The sequence below is a fragment of the Cetorhinus maximus genome, unplaced genomic scaffold, assembly GCF_964194155.1.
Source record: "Cetorhinus maximus unplaced genomic scaffold, sCetMax3.hap1.1 HAP1_SCAFFOLD_2587, whole genome shotgun sequence".
Taxonomy (NCBI): Eukaryota; Metazoa; Chordata; class Chondrichthyes; order Lamniformes; family Cetorhinidae; genus Cetorhinus; species Cetorhinus maximus.
Genome location: NW_027598521.1, coordinates 3668 through 30000, shown reverse-complemented (window position 1 = coordinate 30000; position 26333 = coordinate 3668). Strand labels below are relative to the sequence as shown.

At 56.4% G+C, this 26333-nt stretch overlaps 1 protein-coding gene across 1 annotated transcript in view; it reads right to left on the bottom strand.

Annotated features, from left to right (window-relative positions):
- Positions 1-24604, bottom strand: part of LOC144677492 (active breakpoint cluster region-related protein-like) — a gene marked incomplete at its 5' end in the record, with an annotated part of 31871 nt that extends 7267 nt beyond the window's left edge. Inside the window, 9 exons of the mRNA XM_078537570.1 lie at positions 1316-1420; positions 4786-4861; positions 8542-8652; positions 13509-13683; positions 16603-16721; positions 17692-17832; positions 20546-20598; positions 23309-23369; positions 24497-24604. Of these exons, the coding sequence (XP_078393696.1) occupies positions 1316-1420; positions 4786-4861; positions 8542-8652; positions 13509-13683; positions 16603-16721; positions 17692-17832; positions 20546-20598; positions 23309-23369; positions 24497-24604 (949 nt within the window). The remainder of the gene's footprint in view (positions 1-1315; positions 1421-4785; positions 4862-8541; positions 8653-13508; positions 13684-16602; positions 16722-17691; positions 17833-20545; positions 20599-23308; positions 23370-24496) is intronic.
- Between the last annotated feature and the right edge of the window lie 1729 nt (positions 24605-26333).

Below are 26333 nucleotides of genomic sequence, written 5' to 3'. Positions count from 1 at the left end.
TCATCCCAAACTCCGCTGTCCACCCCCCCGTGTCCGAACTCGCACCGAGTCCCCTTCACCCCTCACCCCCTGTGCTCGCTGACCCCACACCGGCTCCCGGTCCGGCAACACCTCCATTTTCACATTCTCAACCTCGTTTTCAAATCCCTCCATGGCCCTCACCGCCCCCTCCCTATCTCTGTAACCTCCTCCAGCCCCCTATAACCCTCCCTATCTCTGTAACCTCCTCCACCCCTACACCCCTCCCTGTCTCTGTAACCTCCTCCAGCCCCTACAACCCTCCCTATCTCTGTGACCTCCTCCAGCCCCTACAACCCTCCCTATCTCTGTAAGCTGCTCCAGCTCCTACAACCCTCCCTATCTCTGTAACCTCCTCCAGCCCCTACAACCCTCCCTATCTCTGTGACCTCCTCCAGCCCCTACAACCCTCCCTATCTCTGTAACCTCCTCCAACCCCTACAACCCTCCCTATCTCTGTAACCTCCTCCAGCTCCTACAACCCATCCTATCTCTGTAACATCCTCCAGCCCCTACACCCCTCCCTATCTCTGTAACCTCCTCCACCCCCTACAACCCTCCCTATCTCTGTAACCTCCTCCAGCCCCTACACCTCTCCCTGTCTCTGTAACCTCCTCCAGTCCCTACAACATTGCCTATCTCTGTAACCTCCTCCAGCCCCTACAACCCTCCCTCTTTCTGTAACCTCCTCCAGCCCCTACAACCCTCCCTATCTCTGTAACCTCCTCCAGCCCCTACAACCCTCCCGCTCTCTGTAACCTCCTCCAGCCCCCTACAACCCTCCCGCTCTCTGTCACCTCCTCCAGCCCCTACACCTCTCCCTATCTCTGTAACCTCCTCCACCCCCTACAACCCTCCCTATCTCTGTAACCTCCTCCAGCCCCTACACCTCTCCCTGTCTCTGTAACCTCCTCCAGCCCCTACAACCCTCCCTATCTCTGTAACCTCCTCCAGCCCCTACACACTCCCTATCTCTGTAACCTCCTCCAGCCCCTACAACCCTCCCTATCTCTGTAACCTCCTGCCCCTACACCCCTCCCTATCTCTGTAACCTCCTCCAGGCCCCTACACCCCTCCCTATCTCTGTAACCTCCTCCAGCCCCCTACAATCCCCCCTATCTCTCCACGGTCCACGTCCCTCTCCCTATTCTCGAATCCCCTGTTACCAAACCCCCCCAACCCTCTCCACACAAAGGCAACCACTGTAGCGGGCGAGGGCGGAGGGTAAGGGTGGGTTGGGCGTGAGGGAGGGTGGGTTTGCAGTACCTAGACCCTCCCCTGGGAGGCAGCACCTTACCTTCTATGTTGCTGTGGAGCGGAGGGTTGCGAGTGGCCCTTTGTCCCATGTAGACGTTGACCAGGCTCTGAGTCTCATAGGGGGTCAATGCGAAAGCCGGCAGGCCTAGGAAGGAGAGGGCGGAGGTCAGTGGTGGGGGAAGGGACAGCGGACGGAGTTTTCGCAATCTCCTCTAAGACCATAAGACATAGGAGCAGAAATTAGGCCATTCGGCCCATCGAGTCTGCTCCGCCATTCAATCACGGCTGATAAGTTTCTCAACCCCCATTCTCCCGCCTTCTCCCCGTAACCTTTGACCCCCTTACCAATCAAGAACCTATCTATCTCGGTCTTAAATACACTCAATGACCTGGCCTCCACAGCCTTCTGTGGCAATGAATTCCATAGATTCACCACTCTCTGGGCTAAAGAAGTTTCTCCTCATCGCTGTTCTAAAAGCTCTTCCCTTTACTCTGAGGCTGTGCCCCTCGGGTCCTAGTCTCTCCTACTAATGGAAACATCTTCCCCACATCCACTCTATCCAGGCCTTTCAATATTCTGTAAGTTTCAATCAGATCCCCCCTCATCCTTCTAAACTCCATCGAGTATAGACCCAGAGTCCTCAAACGTTCCTCATATGTTAAGCCTTTCATTCCTGGGATCGTTCTCGTGAACCTCCTCTGGGACCCTCTCCAGGGCCAGCACATCCTTCCTGAGATACGGGGCCCAAAATTGCTCACAATATTCTAAATGTGGTCTGACCCAGAGCCTTATAAAGCCTCAGCAGCACATCCCTGCTTTTATATTCCAGTCCTCTCGAAATAAATGCCAACATTGCATTTGCCTTCCTAACTACCGACCCAACCTGCAAGTTAACCTGAAGAGAATCCTGGACTAGGACTCCCAAGTCCCTCTGCACTCCTCCTCTTCGTCGCGTATAATTCGCAAATTTGACACGGTGTGGGGTTGAGGCCTGTGCTTGAGTGAAGGCCGCACACCGCCAAAATCTTAAAACTGGGTAATAGCCTACAACCATGAACCAAAGGAACCTCCTGGCTCTGACCTTTGGGGACGGAGTAGCTGAGCGGACAATACCGAAGAACTGTGTGCCTCATTACCCCTGAGGAGATGCTAACGACCCTGTGGGCTCCAGGGGCCAAATTAGAAGGGAATTGTACAAAGGCCATCAACATTTCATAAGCTGGGCCTTGGCAGCGGAGGCTACTAGACTGCTGGGACAAAGGACCCTGCACCCTCCTTTTACATCCTTACTGGTTGGATCGCCAACAATCCCAATGATCCAGGCAAAAGGAATGTGCATCCTGGAGTGATGTGACATGACCCTTCCCCCACCCCCCGCCTTACCCTACCCCCCAACCAGCCGATGGGATATTGCCTTGCGGAGCTGCAAAGCTCAGTCTGCCGTTTTTCATCCAACAAGCGGCAGCTCAGAACAAGCGCCCGGTCCAGGTGAACGCCTGGCCCCCCCATCTACATTCTTTACACTGGGACTTCTGAGCATCCATACAGTCGCCTGCAAAGCCCCAACTTCATCGTGGAAGTCATCGCCACTGGAAAAGTCAATTATCCAGCATCAGTTTTCAACCTGCCGACCTCTGCGAATGAATACAACCAGTGGGCCTTGATCTGTGACTTCGGAGACTTGTCAGCAATAACCTGTTATTCTCTAGTCTTTGCTCTGTAAATATTTATTTCGCTAACCCCCACCCTCCTTTGTTGCATGAGTGAGAAAGGAGGCTACGTTGTGGTCCTGCTTTCATGTTTGAGATCGTGCAAATAAACTAACCCACTGAGTTTATCCAATACTGAGCTTGGTCAGTGTGGGTTTATGAACCGAAGTGGGTTACACCAGAAGAAAAGGATCAGGAAATGTGCCCACCCGCCACTTATAACGGCACAAGTCAACATCCAAACACCCCGTTGTTTAAGGGAGAGTGCGGCAAGGAGTAACCAGGGTAGCTTAAATTAGCCCTTTCCTGTATGTAACAGGAGTACGTGGGCTCTGCGCACACACAGAGAGCCAGGGAAGGAGGCTCCATTCTGAGACCAGAGACAAGTAACCGAGTGATCTCAACCATCGTGACAGGAGCCATGTTCCCATGGGAATGTAGCAGCCTTCTGTTACAGGGAGAGGCAACACCAGCTCCAGTCCTGTTCAGCACTGAGGGAGCGCCGCACTGTCGGAGGGTCAGTGCTGAGGGAGCGCCGCACTGTCGGAGGTTCAGTGCTGAGGGAGAGCCGCACTGTCGGAGGGTCAGTGCTGAGGGAGCGCCACACTGTCAGAGGTTCAGTGCTGAGGGAGAGCCGCACTGTTGGAGGGTCAGTGCTGAGGGAGCGCTGCACTGTCGGAGGTTCAGTGCTGAGGGAGAGCCGCACTGTTGGAGGGTCAGTACAGAGGGAGTGCCGCACTGTCGGAGGGTCAGTGCTGAGGGAGCGCTGCACTGTCGGAGGTTCAGTGCTGAGGGAGAGCCGCACTGTCGGAGGGTCAGTACAGAGGGAGTGCCGCACTGTCGGAGGGTCAGTGCTGAGGGTGCGACGCACTGTCGGAGGGTCAGTGCTGAGGGAGCGCCCCACTGTCGGAGGGTCAGTGCTGAGGGAGCGACGCACTGTCGGAGGGTCAGTGCTGAGGGAGCGACGCACTGTCGGAGGGTCAGTGCTGAGGGAGCGCCGCACTGTCGGAGGTTCAGTGCTGAGGGAGAGCCGCACTGTCGGAGGGTAAGTGCTGAGGGAGCGCCGCACTGTCGGTGGGTCAGTACTGAGGGAGCGCCGCACTGGCGGAGGGTCAGTACTGAGGGAGCGCCGCACTGTCGGAGTGTCAGTACTGAGGGAGCGCCGCCCTGTTGGAGGGTCAGACCTGAGGTAGCACAGCACTGTCGGAGGGTCAGTACTGAGGGAGAGCCGCACTGTCGGATGGTCAGTACTGAGGGAGAGCCGCACTGTCGGAGGGTCAGTACTGAGGGAGCGCCGCACTGTCGGAGGGTCAGTACTGAGGGAGAGCTGAACTGTCGGAGGGTCAGTACTGAGGGAGAGCCGCACTGTCGGAGGGTCAGTGCTGAGGGAGCGCCGCACTGTCGGAGGGTCAGTACTGAGGGAGCGCCGCACTGTCGGAGGGTCAGTACTGAGGGAGAGCCGCACTGTTGGAGGGTCAGTACTGAGGGAGAGCCGTGGGGTTAAAGGCCAGGATAAGGTCATCCCCGACCCTATCGAATGGGCGGGGCAGGCTCGAGGGGCCGAATGGCCTACTCCTGCTCCTGTTTCCTGCGTTTCTATCGCTGGCCCGAAGGCCAGAATGGCCGTGCGGGGAAGTATCGGATCCCCTCCTGGGCTGGGCCTCTTTCTCCGGTTCGATACCCGCTCGATCGCGCCCACACGTGGTTCAGGCCTCCTTGGAGATGGTGGGGGTGGGGGGAAGGCCCCTCAGCCTGGGGCAAGGGAGAGGAGGTGGGGACAGGGGCCCAATGGCTACGCACCATGCTTCTGCAGCCTCTCGATGCTCTCCCGCCAATCGTGGAGCTCGTACGCCGACGACAAGAGGAAGAGGTAGCTCTGTGACAGAGAGAGACGCACACGGTTAGTCAAGCTCACCCACGAGGCCTTGTGCCCGCTCGCCGCCTCGGTCGGCCTCATGTTACCTGTCCTCACACCGTATCGGGAGGGTCAGGCCCGGTGTATGACGCAGCCTGGGCCCCAGTGCCGTGTTTTGAGGCCCGGCCTACAGTGGGGCCTGGGCCTAGTGTGATAAATCCTCGGCCTAGAGTAGTCTTGAGGGGCCGGGTCTGTTGTGGAGCCTGAGTCTCGTGTGATAAATCCTCGGCCTAGAGTAGTTTTGAGGCTGTGCCTGTAGTGGAACCTTGGCCTTCTGTGATAAAACCTGGGCCTAAAGTAGTTTTGAGGCTGGGCCTATAATGGAGTCTGGGCCTAGTGTGATAAAAACTGGGCCTAGAGTAGTGTTGATGCTGGGCCTATAATGGAGCCTGGGCCTAGTGTGATAAAAACTGGGCCTAGAGTAGTGTTGAGGCTGGGCCTATAATGGAGTCTGGGCCTAGTGTGATAAAAACTGGGTCTAGTGTGATAAATCCTCAGCCTAGAGTAGTCTTGAGGCCGGGTCTATAGTGGAGCCTGGGCCTAGTGTTATAAAAAACTGGGCCTAGAGTAGTTTTGAGGCTGTGCCTGTAGTGGAACCTGGGCCTTGTGTGATAAAACCTGGGCCTAAAGTAGTTTTGAGGCTGTGCCTGTAGTGGAGACTGGGCCTCGTGGGACAAATCCTGGACCTACAGTGCTGTTGAGGCTGGGCAACACTGGTGCCTGGGCCTAGCGTGACAAAGCCTGGGCCTAGAGTAGTTTTGAGGCTGGGACTATAGTGGAGCCTGGGCCTAGTGTGATAAAACCCGGACCTGGAGCAGTTCTGAGGCTGGGCCTATAGTGGAGCCTGGGCCTAGTGTGATAAAACCTGGGCCTGGAGTAGTGTTGAGGCTGGGGCTATGTTGGAGCAAGGGCCTAGTGTGGCAAAGCCTGGGCCTGGAGCAGTTCTGAGGTTGGGCCTATAGTGGAGGCTGGGCCTAGTGTGATAAAGCCTGGGCCTGGAGTAGTGTTGGGGCTGGGGCTATGTTGGAGCCTGGGCCTAGTGTGGCAGAGCCTGGGCCGAGACTAATGTTGAGGCTGATGGGTCTGTCGTGGAGCCTGGGCCTGGGTGTGCGAATAAGCCTGCGCCTCGAGAGGTTTTGAGGCTGGGCCCAGTGTGAACACGTGCCTGGGACTGGCGTGCGACAGATCCCCCAGGAACCTGAAGGGCTACACGCAATACAGGGAGCTGGCTGGCTACCCTTTTGCAAAAATTCCCTAGACTCTGGAACGGGGCCGAGCAGATGGAAATGAACAAACCTAGCCCCGCCATTTCGGGATGGAGGGAGCGAGAAAGCAGGGGACATCAGCCAGTTCACTTGACATCGGTATTCGGGGAAGTGCTGGGATCTATTATTAAGGAGGCCTCGACAACGCACTTAGCAAATTGTACTAGGATCAGGCCGGAGCAACATGACTTTACGAACATGAAATCCTGTTTGACAAATTTATTAGAAGGTTTTGAGGGCCTGACTAGGAGGGTAGATGAAGGGGAACTGGTAGATGTACTATACCTGGTTCTCCCAAAGGCACTCGATAAGGTGTCACGCAAAGGGCTCACTGGCAGATAAGTGCTCCTGGAGCCGGGGTGGAATATTGGTGAAGGAACAGGAAGCGGAGGGTAGGGATAAATGGGGCATTTTCAAAGTCGGGAGGCTGTGGCTAGTGGAGCACCACAAGGGCCAGTCTAGGAGGCCTCGTCTACTTACAATCGACACTCGTGTCTTAGATGGAGAGGCCGGGAGTGACGTAGAGACGTCCGCTGACGGTACAAAGATTCAATGGGAAGGGAAAGCTGTGTGGAGGACACAAAGAGGCTGCAAAGGGCTACGGGCAGGTGGAGTGATCGGGCAACAAGGGCGGGAGCGGGAGTGTCTTGTGGGGTCGTGGGAAGTTATTCCCTCAGGTCGTAAGGATGGGAAAGGGGGATATTCCAAAAGAAAAAACCCAATGAAACTTGTGAATGTTGTTGCTCAGAGGGAGTTAAGGCGTGGAGCACAAAAAGTTAGCGTGCGGGTATAACAAGGGGTCAGGAAGGCAAAGGGCGTGTCGGTCTTTATGGCAAGGGGGTTAGGGTTCAAGGATAAGGAAACCTTGCTAGAGCTGCACAGGGTTGTGGTGAGGCCACACCTGGAACACTGTGCGCAGTTCCGGTCTCCATGTTTAAGGAAGGATGTCCTTGCGTTGGGAGGCGGTACAGCGAAGGGTCACTCGATTGGCCCCTGGGACGAAGAGGGGGGGTTGTCCTGTGAGTAAATTGGGTCTGCGTTCTCCGGAGTTTGGAAGAATGAGAGGAGATCTCATTGAAACCTGCACCGATTCTGACAGGCTGGGGGTCAATGAGAGGTTGTTTCCCCTCCCCCCCAAACCCCCACCCCCTCCCACCCCCTCTGGGCTGGGGATTCGAGAATGCGGAGGAGGGCGACGCACAGTCTTAGGGTAAGGGGTCGGCCGTTTTGGAGCGTGCCGAGGGGAAAAGTCTTCACGCTCGGAGGGCGGGAAACCTTTGGAATTCTCTCACCCCCTAGGCTCCATCGCCGAGCCTATTCCGGACTGGGACCGAGGGATGTCCGGTCCCCCTGGGGGAATCGAGGGGCTACGGGCGAGAGGGCAGAACTGAGGCAGAAGGTCAGCCAGGGTTGTATCGAATTGCGGGGGGGTGTGGTGGGGAGTGCTCAATGGGCCGAAGGGTCTCCCTGTATGATTCCCGGCCCTTGTACCTCGAGTGACGGAGACGGGGCCGAATCGGGGTTGGAGTCCGGGGCTGCAACTGTCCTCAGTACCGGGCACGGTGGGGGGAGAGAGGTTACCTGTAGGTAGGAGCCTGGGGGAGAGTGAGGGGGTGTGGGGTGTGGGGTAAAGGATGTGATGTATCCTGGCAATGAACCATGGAAGTATAAAGACAAGCAAAGTGTCTCAGTGGCCTCTCTCTCACACTTGGGGAAGAAGCAGATATAACAGAGGAAACCAATAAGCTGAGGTCACAACAGCAGACCTAAGACGTGGTTAAAAGCTGAAAGGCTGCCTATAAAGCCTCAAGCCAACATAACCAAATCCTATGCCATTGAGCGCGTCAGGTTAAAACCGGGCGGACCTAGACAACACATCGGTGAAGGGACAGTTCGGTCTCAGAGTATGAGAGGTACACAGTTCTTTCCCCCTCTGGGACCGAGTATCACTGTGCGTTATATACACTGTCCTTTCCCCCTCTGGGACCGGGTGTCACAGTGCGTTAGATACACTGTCCTTTCCCCCTCTGGGACCGGGTGTCACAGTGCGTTAGATACGCTGTCCTTTCCCCCTCTGGGACCGGGTGTCACAGTGCGTTAGATACGCTGTCCTTTCCCCCTCTGGGACCGGGTGTCACAGTGCGTTAGATACGCTGTCCTTTCCCCCTCTGGGACCGGGTGTCACAGTGCGTTAGATACGCTGTCCTTTCCCCCTCTGGGACCGGGTGTCACAGTGCGTCAGATACACTGTCCTTTCCCCCTCTGGGACCGGGTGTCACAGTGCGTTAGATACACTGTCCTTTCCCCCTCTGGGACCGGGTGTCACAGTGCGTTAGATACACTGTCCTTTCCCCCTCTGGGACCGGGTCTCCTTACCTTGCCGTTCCTATTCTGGAGTCCGAGGGGGATGGATGGTGAATTCAGTAGGAGCCAGGACTCAATGTCCATCAGCTTCTTCTTCAGCCGGTCCAATCTTTTATTATGTTTCTGTGGGGACACAGTGTTGGTCATCTGGGTGGAAATAAATTTCTGATTCCCCTTTACCCTCTTCAACCCTCCTCAATTCTGGATCTGCCCTATCCCAATCCTCCTGTCCCAGATTCCTAACTCCCTCCCTCACTCCCTCCCCACCTTCCCCTGCTCCCGCCTTCCCTCTACCCCTACCACACTCACTCCCTCCCTCTCTCTCTGTTACCCTTTCCCTCAACCTCTCTCCGTCCCTTTCACCACCACCGCACTCACCCTCACTCTCGCCCTCTCTCTTCCCTCTCTCTCTCACTCACTCTCTCCCTCCCCTCACTCTCACCCTCACTCTCTCCCTCCCCTCACTCTCACCCTCACTCTCTCCCTCCCCTCACTCTCACCCTCACTCTCTCCCTCCACTCACTGTCACCCTCACTCTCTCCCTCCCCTCACTCTCACACTCACTCTCTCCCTCCCCTCACTCTCACACTCACTCTCTCCCTCCACTCACTCTCACACTCACTCTTTCCCTCCCCTCACTCTCACCTTCACTCTCTCCCTCCCCTCACTCTCACCCTCACTCTATCCCTCCCCTCACTCTCACCCTCACTCTCTCCCTCCCCTCACTCTCTCCCTCCCCTCACTCTCACCCTCACTCTCTTCCTCCCCTCATTCTCACCCTCACTCTCTATCTCCCTCTCACTCTCTCACTCACTTTGACCCTGTCCCTCCCACTTTCCCCTCTCTCTGCCTCTCTACCTCTGTCTCTCTGCCCTCCTCTCACTCTCTCCACCTGTCTCACCCTCTCCCTCTGCCCCGAACCTCTCTCTCCCTCCGTCTCTCCCCTATCAGTCTACCTCTGTCTCTCTCTCTCTCTCTGTCTGTCCATCCTTCTCACTCCCTCCTTCTGTCTCTGACCCTCTCCCTCCCTCCCTCACTAATCCTCTCCCTCTCCTTCTTTCACTGACTCTCGTATTCTCCCTCCCTCTTCCTCTGACCCTTTCAATCTTTCTCATTCTCCCTCCATCTCAGTCGTTCCCTCCCTCTGTCTCTCACTCTTTCCCTCCCCCTCATTTTCTCCCTCCCTCTCTCTCCCTCCCTCCCCCTTTCTCCCTCCCTCTCTCTTCCTCTCTCTCCCTCCTTCTCCCTTTCCCTCCTTCTCTCTCTCACTCTTTCTCTCCATCCCTCTCTCCTTCCCTCTCCCTCTCTCTACCTTGTTCTCTCTCTCTCTCTCCCTCCCTCTACCTTACTCTCTCCCTCTATCCGTCACCCTCACTGTCTTTGTCCCCTCTCTCTGACCCTCTCCCTCCCTCTCTCAGTTTCTCCCTCCCCTCTCCCTCCCGCCTCCTATCTATCTCTCACCCTCATCTCCCTCTCCGACACTCTCTCCCTCGCTCTCTCCCCATCTCTCTCCCTCCCTCTCCCTTCCTTTCTCTGTCCATCCACTGCCCTCCCTCTTCCTTATTCTCTCTCTCGCTCCCTCTCATTCTCTCACCCCCTCTCTCTAACCCTCTCCCTCCCCCTCACTCTCACTCCTCCCCCTCTCCCTCTCTCTTTCCCTGCCTCTCTGACCCTCTCACTCTTTCTCCCTCCCTCTCCATCCCCTCTCCCTCTGCCCCTCTCCCTCCCACTCTAAATCTCTCCCCCTCTCTCTCCCTCCTTTCTCTTCCACCCCACATCACTCTCCCTCCCTCTCCCTCCCCCCTCTCTGACCCTCTCCCTCTCCCTCACTCTTTGTCCCTCTGTCTCACTCTCTCTCCCTCTCTCTCCGTCCCAGACTCTTTGGTCCTTTCCCTCCCTCTCTAACGCCTCTCTCTCCCTCTCCCTCCTTCTCCTCTCTCTCTGACTCTCTACCTCTCTCTTCCTTCCTCGATCTCACTCTCTCCCTCGCTCTCTCCCTCTCTCTTTCTGACCATTCCCCCCAGTCTCTCTCCCTCACTCTCCCTTCCCCTCTCTCTCTCTGACACTCTCCCTCTCCCCTCAATCTCCCTCCCTCACTCGCCCTCCACCTCTCTCTCTGACCCTCCCCCTCACTCTCTTTCCCTCGCTCTCCCTCCTCCCTCTCTCTGACCCTCTTCTCTCACGCTCTCTCCCTCGCTCACCCACCCCACGTCAGTCTGACCCTCCCACCTTACTCTCTCCCTCGCTCTCCCCCTCTCTCTCTGACACTCCCCCTCTCACACGTTCTCCCTCTCCCTCTCTCTGACCCTCTCCTCTCAGTCTCTCTCCCCCCCACTCTCTCTCCCTGAACCTCCCCCTCACGCTCTCTCCCTCGCTCACCCTCCCCACATCAGTCTGACCCTCCCCCCTTAATCTCGCCCTCCCTCTCCCCTCTCCCCTCCCCCTCTCTCTCTGACCCTCCCCCTCCCTCTCTGACCCTCACCCCTCTCTCTCTGATCCTCCCCCTCTCCCTCTCACTCTCTCTCCCTCCCCCTCTCCCTCTCTCTCCCTCCCCCCTCCCCCTCCCTCTCTGACCCTCCCCCTCCCTCTCTCTCCTTCCCCCTCCCTCTCTGACCCTCCCCCCCTCTCTCTGACCTCCCCCAGTCTCTCTCCCTCCCTCTCTCTCCCTCCCCCCTCTTACTCCCTCTCCCTCCCTCTCTCTCCCTCTCTCTCCCCCTCTCTCTCTGACCCTCTCCCTCCCTCTCTCTCCCTCTCCCTCCCTCTCTCTCCTCTCCCTCCTCTCTCTCCCTCTCCCTCCCTCTCTCCCTCTCTCTCCCTCTCCCTCCCTCTCTCTCCCTCTCTCTCTCCCTCTCTCTCCCTCCCTCTCTCTCCCTCCCCCTCTCTCTCTCCCTCCCCCTCTCACTCGCTCTCCCTCCCCCCTCTATCTCTCCCTCCCCCTCTCTCTGACCCTCCCTCTCTCTCTCTGACCCTCCCCTTCCCCACTCTCTCTCTGACCCTCCCCCTCTCCCCCACCCTCTATCTCCCTCTCTCCCCCGCAGTCTCTCTCTCCCTCCCCCTCACTCTCTCTCCCTCCCCATCTCTCTCTGACCCTCCCCCCTCCCTCTCTCTCTCCCTCTGCCTCTCTCTCCCTCCCCTCTCTCTCTCTGACCCTTCCCCCTCTCTCTCCCTCCCCCTCACTCTCTCCCTCCCCATCTCTCTCTGACCCTCCCCCCTCCCTCTCTCCCTCCCCCTCTCTCTCTCCCTCCCCCTCTCACTCGCTCTCCCTCCCCCCTCTATCTCTCCCTCCCCCTCTCTCTGACCTCCCTCTCCTCTCTGACCCTCCCTTCCCCACTCTCTCTCTGACCCTCCCCTCTCCCCACCCTCTATCTCCCTCTCTCCCCGCAGTCTCTCTCTCCCTCCCCCTCACTCTCTCTCCCTCCCCATCTCTCTCTGACCCTCCCCCTCCCTCTCTCTCTCCCTCTGCCTCTCTCTCCCTCCCCTCTCTCTCTCTGACCCTTCCCCCTCTCTCTCCCTCCCCCTCACTCTCTCTCCCTCCCCATCTCTCTCTGACCCTCCCCCCTCCCTCTCTCTCCCTCCCCCTCTCTCTCTCTGAACCCTCCCCCCTCCATCTCTCTCTCCCCCTGCCTCTCTCTCCCTCCCCCTCTCTCTCTGACCCTCCCCCTCCATCTCTCTCTCCCCCTGCCTCTCTCTCCCTCTCCCTCTCTCTCTCTGACCCTTCCCCCTCTCTCTCCCTCTCCCTCTCTCTCTCTGACCCTCCCCCTCCCTCTCTCCCTCCCCCTCTCTCTCTGACCCTCCCCCTCCCCCTCTCCCCTCCCCTCTCTCTCCCTGAACCCTCCCCCCTCCCTCTCTCTCCCTCCACCTCTCTCTCTGACCCTCCCCCTCCATCTCTCTCTCCCCTGCCTCTCTCTCCCTCTCCCCCCTCTCTCTGACCCTCCCACTCCCTCTCTCCCTCTCCCCCCTCTCTCTGACCCTCCCCTCCCCCTCTCCCCTCCCTCTCTCTCCCTCCCCCTCTCTCTCTGACCCCCCCTCCCCTCTCCCCTCCCTCCCCCTCTCTCTCTCTCACCCTCCCCCCTCCCTCTCTCCCTCCCTCTCTCTCTCTCTGACCCTCCCCCTCCCTCTCTCCCTCCCCCTCTCTCTCTGACCCTCCTCCTCTCACTCTCTCTCCTTCCCCCTCTCACTCTCTCTCCCTCCCCCCTCACTCTCTCTCCCTCCCCCCTCTCTCTGTCCCTCCCCTCCCTCTCTCTCCCTCCCCATCTCTCTCTGACCCTCCCCCTCCCTCCCCCTCTCTCTCTGACCCCCCCCTCTCTCTCCCTCCCCCTCTCCCCCTCCCCCCCTCTTTCTCTGACCATCCCCCTCCCTCTCTCTCCCTCCCCCTCTCTCTCTCTGACCCTCCCCTCCCCCTCTCTCCCTCCCCCTCTCTCTCTCTGACCCTCCCCCCTCACCCCCTACCCCTCTCTCTCTCACCCTCCCCCCTCCCTCTCTCCCTCCCTCTCTCTCTCTCTGACCCCCCCCTCTCTCTCCCTCCCCCTCTCCCCCTCCCCCCTCTTTCTCTGACCATCCCCCTCCCTCTCTCTGACCCTCCCCCTCCCCCCTCTCTCCCTCCCCCTCTCTCTCTCACCCTCCCCCCTCCCTCTCTCCCTCCCTCTCTCTCTCTCTGACCCCCCCTCCCCCTCTCCCCTCCCCTCCCTCTCTCTCTCTCTGACCCTCCCCCTCCCTCTCTCCCTCCCCCTCTCTCTCTGACCCCCCCTCCCCCTCTCCCCTCCCCTCCCCCTCTCTGTCTCTGACCCTCCCCCCCTCACCCCCTACCCCTCTCTCTCTCTCTGACCCTCCCCCCTCCCTCTCTGTCCCCCTCTCTCTCTCTGACCCTCCCCCTCCCTCACTCTCCCTCCCTCTCCCCCTGCCTCTCTCTCCCTCCCCCCTCTCTCTCTCCCCATCCCCCCTCTTTCTCCGCCCTCCCTTCCCCGCCCTCGCCCACCCACCTTCTCCAGGTAGATCTCGATCTTGGTCTCCATCAGGCGCCCCTTGGCCTCCTCGATGTCCTGCCCGGCCACCACCTGGAAGGTGCTGGGGGCCATCAGGTGGATCTCGCTCTGGCTTTGGAAGCTCAGGTCCTCCAGGGGGATGTACCACTCGCACTTGTACTGCAGCTGCCTCCTGAAAGCACAACGGAGAGCCGATTGGAGCCCCTTCCCCCAGCCATTGGCGGAGGCCCACGCCCCCATTGCGCGCACCCCAAGCCTGCGGCCTGTCGCTCTAGGCCCTGGGCTTCCCCCCCTGAGGATCCAGCCTGAGGCAGGCCAGGCCGGCTTCCCATGAGCCCACCATCGCGCCTAAGGCCAGGACACTGAGCAGGAGTAGGCCCTTCGGCCCGCTCCACCCTGCTTCCCCCATTCGGTAAGATCACGTCCCATCCGATTGTGGCCTTAACTCCACTTTCCTGTCCCTCCCCCCCTCATAACCCTCGACTCCCTCGTCGATCGGAAACCCGCCTCACTCGGCCTTGAGTATATCCAACGCCCCGTCCTCCACTGCTCTCTGAGGGGGGTGGAGAGAATCCCACAGACTGACCACCCTCTGAGAGAAGAAATTCCTCCTCATCTCCGTCTCCAACGGGAGACCCCTCATTCTTAAACTGTGCCCCCTCCCCTCGTTCTAGATTCCCTCCCACGAAAGGGGGAAACATCCTCTCAGCATCCCCCCCATGTCGAGCCCCTCCCCTCCCCTCAGAATCTTATCTGTCTCGATAAGATCGCCTCTCATTCTTCTAAACTCCAATGGGTACAGGGCCCAGCCTGCTCAACCTCTCCTCACAAGACAAACCCCCTTCGTCCCAGGAATCGGCCGAGTGAACCTTCTCTGAACGGCCTCCAGTGGGGGTCAATCCCTCCTTAAGTAAGGAGACCAAAACTGTCCCCAGCGCTCCAGGTGTGGTCTCCCCAACGCCCTGTACAGTCGGAGCGAGACTTCCCGACCTTTATACTCCATCCCCCCCCTCGCAATAAAGGACATTTCACTTGCCTTCCCCAATCACTTGCTGCATCTGCACACCAACTTCCCCCGATTCATGTACCAGGGCACCCAGATCCCTCCGCACCTCAGAGTTCTGCAACTCCCTCTCCAGTCAAATACTATTCTGCTTTTCCAGTCTTCCTACCAGAGTGGACAACCCTCAGATTCATGGCCCTTCAGTGAAGGGGCACCTCCCCCTCCCTCGCCCCCGATGGCTCTCGCCGTTCACTCCAGGGACTCAAGCTGCTGTTTCCCGGGTAACCTGATGGCTCGATTCTGTCCGCACCGTCCCTCCCATCCAGTCCATCTGTGGGGGGGTCAGGGGGTGAATTGTGGAAGGGGGAACTGCCAACGGAATCCAGTGAGAATTGCTCCCCAGGTCTCTCCCTCACCCCAAGCTCCCCTCCACTCCTGAGGGTGCCGAAGATTCACAGTGGACATGGGTCTCCCTCAAAGGACAAGGTCGGAGCAGCTCCTTGTGAGTTGTACAATCTCTCTTCAGTTTCTGGGTTCCCAATTCTCACATACCCTCTCCTCCCTCTCTGTGTCTCTCTCTCTCTCTCTCTCTCTCTCTGTGTGTCTCTCTCTCTCTCTCTCTCTGTCTCTCTCTCTCTCTCTCTCTGTCTCTCTCTCTCTCTCTCTGTCTCTCTCTCTGTCTCTCTCTCTCTCTGTCTCTCTCTCTCTGTCTCTCTCTGTCCCTCTCTATCTCCCTTCTGTTTCTCAGCCTCTTTGTCTCTCGATCTTGATCGCTCAATTTCTCTCTCTTTTACTCTCTGTATCTCTCACTCCCCTTCTTTCTGCCTCTCATCCTTTTCATCTCCATTGCTCTCTATTTCTCTCTCCCTCTCTCGCTACTCTCTGTCTCACTCTCTCTCTCTGTGCCCCTCGCTATCCCTCTCATCTCTTTTTCTGTCTCTCACTCTGTTTTTTCTCCTTCTATATCTGTCCCCCTCCCTCTCTGTCAATATATTCCTCTCGCATTGACTGTCTGTCTCTCTCTCTCTCTCTCCCAGTCTCTCTTCAAGCTCTCTCGTTCATTCGCTCTCTCACTGACTCTCGCTCTGTCTGTCTGTCTGTCTGTCTGTCTGTCTGTCTGTCTGTCTGTCTGTCTGTCTCTCTGTCTCTCTGTCTGTCTGTCTGTCTCTCTGTCTGTCTCTCTGTCTATCTGTCTATCTATCTATCTATCTATCTATCTATCTATCTATCTATCTATCTATCTATCTATTTATCTATCTATCTATCTATCTATCTATCTATCTCAATTCTCTCTCAATATTGCTACCTGCCCGCCTGAAATGTCTATGCTCTGAAACTCCAAACGCTCTGACCTATACACCCTCCCTCTGGAACCTAACCAAACTGAGGTCAAAGCTCTGAGTTTTCATGTCAACCATTCTCAAGACTTGGAACCTTTAAAGTCGTCCCCTGTACCAACATGGAAGAAGCTGCAATAACAAACTGCGGAGATAATTTATATGTGTATGTATATGAATCAAAACTGGAATAAACCAGTTCAATCTGGGTATTAGAAGTCCCGGTGTAGGCAACAGTGTTTGTCACAGACATCGTAGGACAAAGCAGCCCCGCTTGATCGGCACCCCATCCACAAACATTCACTCCCTCCATCACCGACGCACAGTAGCAGCAGTGTGTGTACCATCGACAAGATGCACTGCAGCAACTCACCAAGGCTCCTTCGACAGCGCCGCCCAAACCCACGACCTCTACCATCTAGAAGGACAAGGGCAGCAGACACATGGGGAACACCACCACCTGGAAGTTCCCCTCCGAGCCACTCACCATCCTGACTTGGGAATATATCGGCCGTTCCTTCACTGTGGCTGGGGTCCAAATCCCGGAACTCCCTCCCTAACAGCGCTGTGGGTGTACCTACACCACACGGGGACTGCAGCGGCTCAAGAAGGCGGCTCACCCACCACCTTCTCAAGGGGGCGATTAGGGACGGGCAACACATGCTGACCTAACCTGAGAGGAAGACATAATGGAAAATGGCTGCAGGCTACACAGCGATACAGCCGAGATTCAAGGTGAAGATGGAATTACCCAATAAGCTTCCTCAATCTGGCACAAAAGAAGAGGTTGGACAGCAGGAAGATGTGACGCAATTTGCGAGAGTTCTCAGACACTTCCACCACAAAACCGTCCTTCACCAAACGCTGGGCCTGATGGGGAAGAAAGTCCAAATAGGAAAGAGAAACAAAACCAGGACAAAGGATCAAAATGGAGTATTCAGAAGAGGGGAAAATCAACTGTTTTGGTGCGTTAGATACACTGTCCTTTCCCCCTCTGGGACCGGGTGTCACAGTGCGTTAGATACGCTGTCCTTTCCCCCTCTGGGACCGGGTGTCACAGCGCGTTAGATACGCTGTCCTTTCCCCCTCTGGGACCGGGTGTCACAGTGCGTTAGATACGCTGTCCTTTCCCCCTCTGGGACCGGGTGTCACAGTGCGTTAGATACACTGTCCTTTCCCCCCTCTGGGACCGGGTGTCACAGCGCGTTAGATACACTGTCCTTCCCCCCTCTGCGACCTGATGTCACAGTGCGTTAGATACACTGTCCTTTCCCCCTCTGGGACCGGGTGTCACAGTGTGTTAGATACACTGTCCTTTCCCCCTCTGGGACCGGGTGTCACAGTGCGTTAGATACACTGTCCTTTCCCCCCTCTGGAACCGGGTGTCACAGTGCGTTAGATACACTGTCCTTTCCCCCTCTGGGACCGGGTGTCACAGTGCGTTAGATACACTGTCCTTTCCCCCCTCTGGGACCGGGTGTCACAGTGCGTTAGATACACTGTCCTTTACCCCTCTGGGACCGGGTGTCACAGTGCGTTAGATACACTGTCCTTTACCCCTCTGGGACCGGGTGTCACAGTGCGTTAGATACACTGTCCTTTCCCCCTCTGGGATCGGGTGTCACAGTGCGTTAGATACACTGTCCTTCCCCCCTCTGCGACCTGATGTCACAGTGCGTTAGATACACTGTCCTTCCCCCCTCTGCGACCTGATGTCACAGTGCGTTAGATACACTGTCCTTTCACCCTCTGGGACCGGGTGTCACAGTGCGTTAGATACACTGTCCTTTCCCCCTCTGGGACCGGGTGTCACAGTGAGTTGGACACTTTCCGCTTGTACCTTTGCTGAATCATTATTCAGAAGTGAACTCTTGTGTTGAATGTTTTGATTGGTTGCGGCGAGAAAGCTGTTGGAGTTACTGAGAGCGCCTTCCAGAGGACAGAAATCTGAATGATCTCTGGGTGTGTTGTTTAGCAGTTCCTACAGGAAAATAACATATTATTTAGCATTCACTCCCACTGTACACAATCCCAACGGACCCAAACCCCTTCCCGTTCACTCCCATTGTACACAATCCCAATGGACCCAAACCCCTTCCCGTTCACTCACATTGTACACAATCCCCAATGGACCCAAACCCCTTCCCGTTCACTCCCACTGTACACAATCCCAATGGACCCAAACCCCTTCCCATTCACTCCCACTGTCCACAATCCCAATGGACCCAAACCCCTTCCCATTCACTCACATTGTACACAATCCCAATGGACCCAAACCCCTTCCCGTTCACTCACATTGTACACAATCCCCAATGGACCCAAACCCCTTCCCGTTCACTCCCACTGTACACAATCCCAATGGACCCAAACCCCTTCCCATTCACTCCCACTGTCCACAATCCCAATGGACCCAAACCCCTTCCCGTTCACTTCCACTGTACACAATCCCAATAGACCCAAACCCCTTGCCGTTCACTCCCACTGTACACAATCCCAATGGACCCAAACCCCTTCCCGTTCACTCCCACTGTACACAATCCCAATGGACCCAAACCCCTTCCTGTTCACTCCCACTGTACACAATCCCAATCCCAAACCCCTTCCCGTTCACTCCCACTGTGCACAATCCTAATCCCAAACCCCTTCCCGTTCACTCCCACTGTACACAATCCCAATGGACCCAAACCCCTTCCCATTCACTCCCACTGTACACAATCCCAATGGACCCAAACCCCTTCCTGTTCACTCACATTGTACACAATCCCCAATGGACCCAAACCCCTTCCCGTTCACTCCCACTGTACACAATCCCAATGGACCCAAACCCCTTCCCATTCACTCCCACTGTCCACAATCCCAATGGACCCAAACCCCTTCCCATTCACTCACATTGTACACAATCCCAATGGACCCAAACCCCTTCCCGTTCACTCACATTGTACACAATCCCCAATGGACCCAAACCCCTTCCCGTTCACTCCCACTGTACACAATCCCAATGGACCTAAACCCCTTCCCATTCACTCCCACTGTCCACAATCCCAATGGACCCAAACCCCTTCCCGTTCACTCCCACTGTGCACAATCCCAATCCCAAACCCCTTCCCGTTCACTCCCACTGTACACAATCCCAATGGACCCAAACCCCTTCCCGTTCACTCCCACTGTACACAATCCCAATGGACCCAAACCCCTTCCTGTTCACTCCTACTGTATACAATCCCAATGGACCCAAACCCCTTCCCGTTCACTCCCACTGTACACAATCCCAATGGACCCAAACCCCTTCCCGTACAATCCCACTGTACACAATCCCAATGGACCCTAACCCCTTCCCGTTCACTCCCACTGTACACAATCCCAATGGACCCAAACCCCTTCCTGTTCACTCTTACTGTATACAATCCCAATGGACCCAAACCCCTTCCCGTTCACTCCCACTTTACACAATCTCAATGGACCCAAACCCCTTCCCGTACAATCCCACTGTACACAATCCCAATGGACCCTAACCCCTTCCCGTTCACTCCCACTGTACACAATCCCAATGGACCCAAACCCCTTCCCGTTCACTCCCACTGTACACAAACCCATTGGAGACAATTGGCAAGACATCCACTCCCCTTGTACAAAAACACAATGGATGCAAACACCATCCCATATACTCCACTGTGCACAACCTGCAAATGCATGTACAATCTACATAACCCCATTCTCGCTGTCCTGGGAGTGTTTGATGGGGACAGTGTAGAGGGAGCTTTACTCTGTATCTAACCCCGTGCTGTACCTGTTCTGGGAGTGTTTGATGGGGACAGTGTAGAGGGAGCTTTACTCTGTATCTAACCCCGTGCTGTACCTGTCCTGGGAGTGTTTGATGGGGACAGTGTAGAGGGAGCTTTACTCTGTATCTAACCCCGTGCTGTACCTGTCCTGGGAGTATTTGATGGGGACAGTGTAGAGGGAGCTTTACTCTGTATCTAACCCCGTGCTGTACCTGTCCTGGGAGTGTTTGATGGGGACAGTTTAGAGGGAGCTTTACTCTGTATCTAACAACGTGCTATACCTGTCCTGGGAGTGTTTGACGGGGACAGTGTAGAGGGAGCTTTACTCTGTATGTAACCCCGTGCTGTACCTGTCCTGGGAGTGTTTGATGGGGACGGTGTAGAGGGAGCTTTACTCTGTATCTAACCCCGTGCTGTACCTGTCCTGGGAGTGTTTGACGGGCAGGAGAAGGCTGAGAGGTGATTTGGGAGAGCTGTTCAATATCCCGAGTGGGCTGGACAGTCTAGAAGGGCTAAGTCGTTCCCTCTTGTTCAAGGATCAAGAACGAGAGAGCAGAGATTGACAGTGACTTGCAGAGGAAGCCAGTGTGACCTGAGGAAATGCTTATTCACCCAGCGAGTCGAATGCACAGCCTGGAAGCGGATGCGAGGTTCAACCGAAGCGTTCAAGAGGGGCCCTGGATGATTATGAGAGCGAGTAACAATGGGCAGGGGTGCGGGGCAAAGGCAGGGATGTGGCGCTGGGTCATTCTGCTCGCTTGGGGAGCTGGTGCAGACACGGTGGGCCGATTGGCCTCTGCTACACTGTTAAAATCCTGCGACTCCGTGATCGGGTGCCAATGCCGCCGGGGATTGATCCCATCAGGGATGGTGCTTCCAATCGATCGATCGGAATATGGAATGAGTGCTTACCCGAATTAGCAGGGTGACCCTGGTCAAGTGGCTGACGGGCTTGTGCAGGAGAGCTGTAAAAAAACATCGCAGCGGAGGTCAGATCAGACTTTAACCTGCTCTCGTTTCCTCTCTGTTCGCTTCTCACATTTCAACCCGCGCTGCAGGTCCCAACACTTTCCCAACTCAGCCATCGAGGCCTGGGGGCCACTTTAGGAATCGAAGAGGCTATTGACCCAGAAACACCCGCCAACGCTTCTCGTTTAATGAGGGAGAGCCGCACTGTCGGAGGGTCAGTGCTGAGGGAGCGCCGCACTGTCGGAGGGTCAGTGCTGAGGGAGAGCCGCACTGTCGGAGGGTCAGTGCTGAGGGAGAGCCGCACTGTCGGAGGGTCAGTGCTGAGGGAGAGCCGCACTGTCGGAGGGTCAGTGCTGAGGGAGAGCCGCACTGTCGGAGGGTCAGTGCTGAGGGAGAGCCGCACTGTCGGAGGGTCAGTGCTGAGGGAGTGCCGCACTGTCGGAGGGTCAGTGCTGAGGGAGAGCCGCACTGTCGGAGGGTCAGTGCTGAGGGAGTGCCGCACTGTCGGAGGGTCAGTGCTGAGGGAGCGCCGCACTGTCGGAGGGTCAGCGCTGAGGGAGAGCCGCACTGTCGGAGGGTCAGTGCTGAGGGAGCACCGCACTGTCGGAGGGTCAGCGCTGAGGGAGAGCCGTCCATGTATCTATCTCTGTCCGCCTCTAACGCCTCTGGGTAGAACAGTACCCCAGGGACAGAGGGCCTGCCAACAGCCCCCACCACACCCCCACCCTCTGAGGCGCAGTTGGCGCTGGGCTGCCCCGCATCCATCGGGCACCGTGTGCCCCCAGAGTGCCCGGCCAAGCAGGACTCCAACCCCTGCCAGTGGGGTAAGCTTTGTCCTTTGGGGGGGCAGCCACAGCCCACTGGGCGACCCCAAGAGGAGGAGAGGGAAGGGCTGTGAGCGGCGGAGAGGGTGAAGTGCCCGGTGTCGGGCAGAGTGGCGTTGGCTGGGTTAGGGAGCGGGTGGCGTGGGTGGGTTGACCTTTGTGCCGCTCTTTGGTTAGGTTGATTGTTGGGAGCTCTGACCGAGCAGGGGCGAACGCTGGGCCTCAATCAAAACCTCCCAAACATCACCCTCCCCTCCCCTTGAGGAGTTAACATCAACGTGCCAGCTACCCAGTCCCACCCAACAGCGAAAGGCACAGAAAACACTGGGCAAACTCAGCAGGTCTGGCAGCATCACTGGGGAGAGAAACAGAACGGTCAGTCTGTATGGCCCATTGAATGGCTGTTCTCTCTTTCTCTCTCTCTCTCTCTCTCCCTCTGTCTCTATTGTTGTCGATCTCTCTCTATCTCTATCACCCACTAACTACAATCCCAATGGACCCAAACCCCTTCCCGTCCACTCCCACTGTACACAATCCCAATCCCAAACCCCTTCCCATTCACTCCCACCGTACACAATCCCAATGGACCCAAACCCCTTCCCTTTCACTCCCACTGTACACAATCCCAATGGACCCAAACCCCTTCCCATTCACTCCCACTGTACACAATCCCAATGTACCCAAACCCCTTCCCATTCACTCCCACTGTACACAATCCCAATGGACCCAAACCCCTTCCCATTCACTCCCACTGTACACAATCCCAATGGACCCAAACCCCTTCCCATTCACTCCCACTGTACACAATCCCAATGGACACAAACCCCTTCCCGTTCACTCCCACTGTACATAATCCCAATGGACCCAAACCCCTTCCCCGTCACTCCCACTGTACACAATCCCAATGGACCCAAACCCTTTCCCGTTCACTCCCACTGTACACAATCCCAATGGACCCAAACCCCTTCCCGTTCACTCCCACTGTACACAATCCCAATGGACCCAAACCCCTTCCCGTTCACTCCCACTGTACACAATCCCAATGGACCCAAACCTCTTCCCGTTCACTCCCACTGTACACAATCCCAATGGACCCAAACCCCTTCCCGTTCACTCCCACTGTACACAATCCCAATGGACCCAAACCCCTTCCCGTTCACTCCCAGTGTACACAATCCCAATTGACCCAAACCCCTTCCCGTTCACTCCCACTGTACACAATCCCAATGGACCCAAACCCCTTCCCATTCACTCCCACTATACACAATCCCAATGGACCCAAACCCCTTCCCGTTCACTCCCACTGTACACAATCCCATTGGACCCAAACCCCTTCCCATTCACTCCCACTGTACACAATCCCAATGGACCCAAACCCCTTCCCGTTCATTCCCACTGTACACAATCCCAATGGACCCAAACCCTTCCCGTTCACTCCCACTGTACACAATCCCAATGGACCCAAACCCCTTCCCATTCACTCCCACTATACACAATCCCAATGGACCCAAACCCCTTCCCCGTCACTCCCACTGTACACAATCCCAATGGACCCAAACCCCTTCCCCTTCACTCCCACCGTACACAATCCCAATGGACCCAAACCCCTTCCCGTTCACTCCCACTGTACACAATCCCAGTGGACCCAAACCCCTTCCCCTTCACTCCCACTGTACACAATCCTAGTGGACCCAAACCCCTTCCCCTTCACTCCCACCATACACAATCCCAATGGACCCAAACCCCTTTGCTAATTTTTAGCCTCTGCTCCTCAAGAGCTTATTCTCAGTCCACAGATATCAAACCTATCTCATATCTCAGCCACTTCCTCTGCTTCCTACCAACCCCCTGCCCTCAGCCAACACTCCCAAGCCTCACATACCTTCCAGTGTTGTTGTGGTCGGGCTTTCCTTCAGCTCCTTGGTGTTTTTAAGCCACATTTTCTGAGGATAGATGAGATGAGAGTCAGATTAACAGGAATAGTCTGGGACCCACCAGTTGACATTGAAAGAGGAAGAGGTAGATTTAGTACAGAGAGAGGATGATTCATCAGCCTAACAGTAAGGAGATTATGTCGTTGTGGGGTATGTGGGAGAGTACAGACACAGAGAGAGGCGGGGACGGTGAGAGAGAGCTGACAGGGAGAGAGAGAGATAGAAGAATGGAGAGAGAGAAGCAGAGAGAGAGAGAAGCAGAGGGAGATAGAGAATCAGAGCGAGAGAGCCAGAGAGGGAGGCCGAGAGAGATAGAGAGACTGGGAGAGAGCCAGACAGAGAGAGAAAAACAGAAAGACAGAGAGAGATCTAGGCAGGGAGAGAGAGAGATAGAGAAACAGAGAGATGGAGCAAGACAGACAGAGAGAGAGAGAGGAAGAGAGAGAGACAGAGAGAGAGGGACAGATAGATAGAGAGACAGAGGGAGAGGGAGAGGGGGTGCAGAGAGAGAGCGCAGTTTGACAGACAGAGACAGACAGAGGGAGAGAAACAGAAAGGGAGGCAGAGAGAGAGAGGGGGACAGGGCGACAAAAAAGAGACAGAGAGAGAGAGACAAAGAGACAGAGAGAGAGAGAGAGAGACAGGGAAAGAGAGAGAAAAATACAATGTGAGAGGCTGGTGTAGACAGTGGACACACTGGGACAGAGACAGAGAGAGAGAGAGAGAGAGAGACAGCAAGAGAAAGGGAAACAGAGAGACAGAGAGAGAGAGGCAGGGAGAGTGAAAGAGACTGAGAGAGAGACAGATAAAGAGAAAGACAGAGAAGAGAGACAGAGAGAAAGTGAGAGAGACAGACAGTGAGAGAGAGACAGAGAGAAAGGCAAGCAAAGGGGAAAGACAGAGAGAGAGAGAGAGAGAGAGAGATAGAGGGAGAGCGAGAAAGAGACAGACAGTGCGAAAGATGGATAGAGAGAGAGGATACAGAGAGAGAGAGAGAGGGAGTGAGACAGAGATACATAGAGACGGAGATAGAGATGGAGAGAGAGACAGAGTGAGACAGGCGGAGAGGTGGAGAGTGTTAGAGGGAGGTAGAGGGAGAGAATACGGAGACAGACTGTGAGGGTATCAGAGTGTACCTCAGCAATTTGTTTAAACTGATCCTTGCTCTGAATGCTTTTCACCGCTGTCTCCACGGCGAGGGGGTAGTTGTTAACAAAGGCACGATAAACCCCAAACTGCTTCACCTAAAATTAAATCATTGGATGGGTTAACACACAGGTCACAGTGTGAATATCAGTCACACATGGTGGACACCTCAAACCCCGTCCGCACAGATACTGTCACATCCAACAGCGTCTCCGCTAACAGCGTCTCCTCTAACAGCGTCTCCGCTAACAGCGTCTCCGCTAACAGCGTCTCCGCTAACAGCGTCTCCACTAACAGCGTCTCCGCTAACAGCGTCTCCTCTAACGGCGTCTCCTCTAACGGCGTCTCCTCTAACAGCGTCTCCTCTAACAGCGTCTCCGCTAACAGCGTCTCCGCTAACAGCGTCTCCTCTAACAGCGTCTCCTCTAACGGCGTCTCCTCTAACGGCGTCTCCTCTAACAGCGTCTCCTCTAACGGCGTCTCCTCTAACGGCGTCTCCGCTAACGGCGTCTCCACTAACGGCGTCTCCACTAACAGCGTCTCCACTAACGGCGTCTCCACTAACGGCGTCTCCACTAACAGCGTCTCCACTAACGGCGTCTCCTCTAACAGCGTCTCCGCTAACAGCGTCTCCTCTAACGGCGTCTCCACTAACAGCGTCTCCTCTAACAGCGTCTCCTCTAACGGCGTCTCCTCTAACGGCGTCTCCACTAACAGCGTCTCCGCTAACAGCGTCTCCTCTAACGGCGTCTCCACTAACGGCGTCTCCTCTAACCGCGTCTCCTCTAACAGCGTCTCCTCTAACGGCGTCTCCACTAACGGCGTCTCCTCTAACGGCGTCTCCTCTAACCGCGTCTCCACTAACGGCGTCTCCACTAACAGCGTCTCCTCTAACGGCGTCTCCTCTAACGGCGTCTCCACTAACCGCGTCTCCTCTAACGGCGTCTCCACTAACCGCGTCTCCACTAACCGCGTCTCCTCTAACGGCGTCTCCACTAACGGCGTCTCCTCTAACGGCGTCTCCTCTAACGGCGTCTCCGCTAACGGCGTCTCCACTAACAGCGTCTCCACTAACAGCGTCTCCTCTAACGGCGTCTCCTCTAACGGCGTCTCCACTAACAGCGTCTCCGCTAACAGCGTCTCCTCTAACGGCGTCTCCACTAACAGCGTCTCCACTAACAGCGTCTCCTCTAACAGCGTCTCCTCTAACAGCGTCTCCTCTAACGGCGTCTCCACTAACGGCGTCTCCTCTAACAGCGTCTCCACTAACGGCGTCTCCGCTAACAGCGTCTCCACTAACAGCGTCTCCTCTAACAGCGTCTCCACTAACAGCGTCTCCACTAACGGCGTCTCCGCTAACAGCGTCTCCACTAACAGCGTCTCCTCTAACGGCGTCTCCTCTAACAGCGTCTCCGCTAACAGCGTCTCCACTAACGGCGTCTCCACTAACGGCGTCTCCACTAACGGCGTCTCCTCTAGCGGCGTCTCCGCTAACAGCGTCTCCACTAACAGCGTCTCCTCTAACGGCGTCTCCACTAACGGCGTCTCCACTAACGGCGTCTCCTCTAACGGCGTCTCCGCTAACAGCGTCTCCACTAACGGCGTCTCCGCTAACAGCGTCTCCACTAACAGCGTCTCCACTAACGGCGTCTCCACTAACGGCGTCTCCTCTAACGGCGTCTCCTCTAACAGCGTCTCCTCTAACAGCGTCTCCGCTAACAGCGTCTCCACTAACAGCGTCTCCGCTAACAGCGTCTCCACTAACAGCGTCTCCACTAACGGCGTCTCCACTAACAGCGTCTCCACTAACGGCGTCTCCTCTAACAG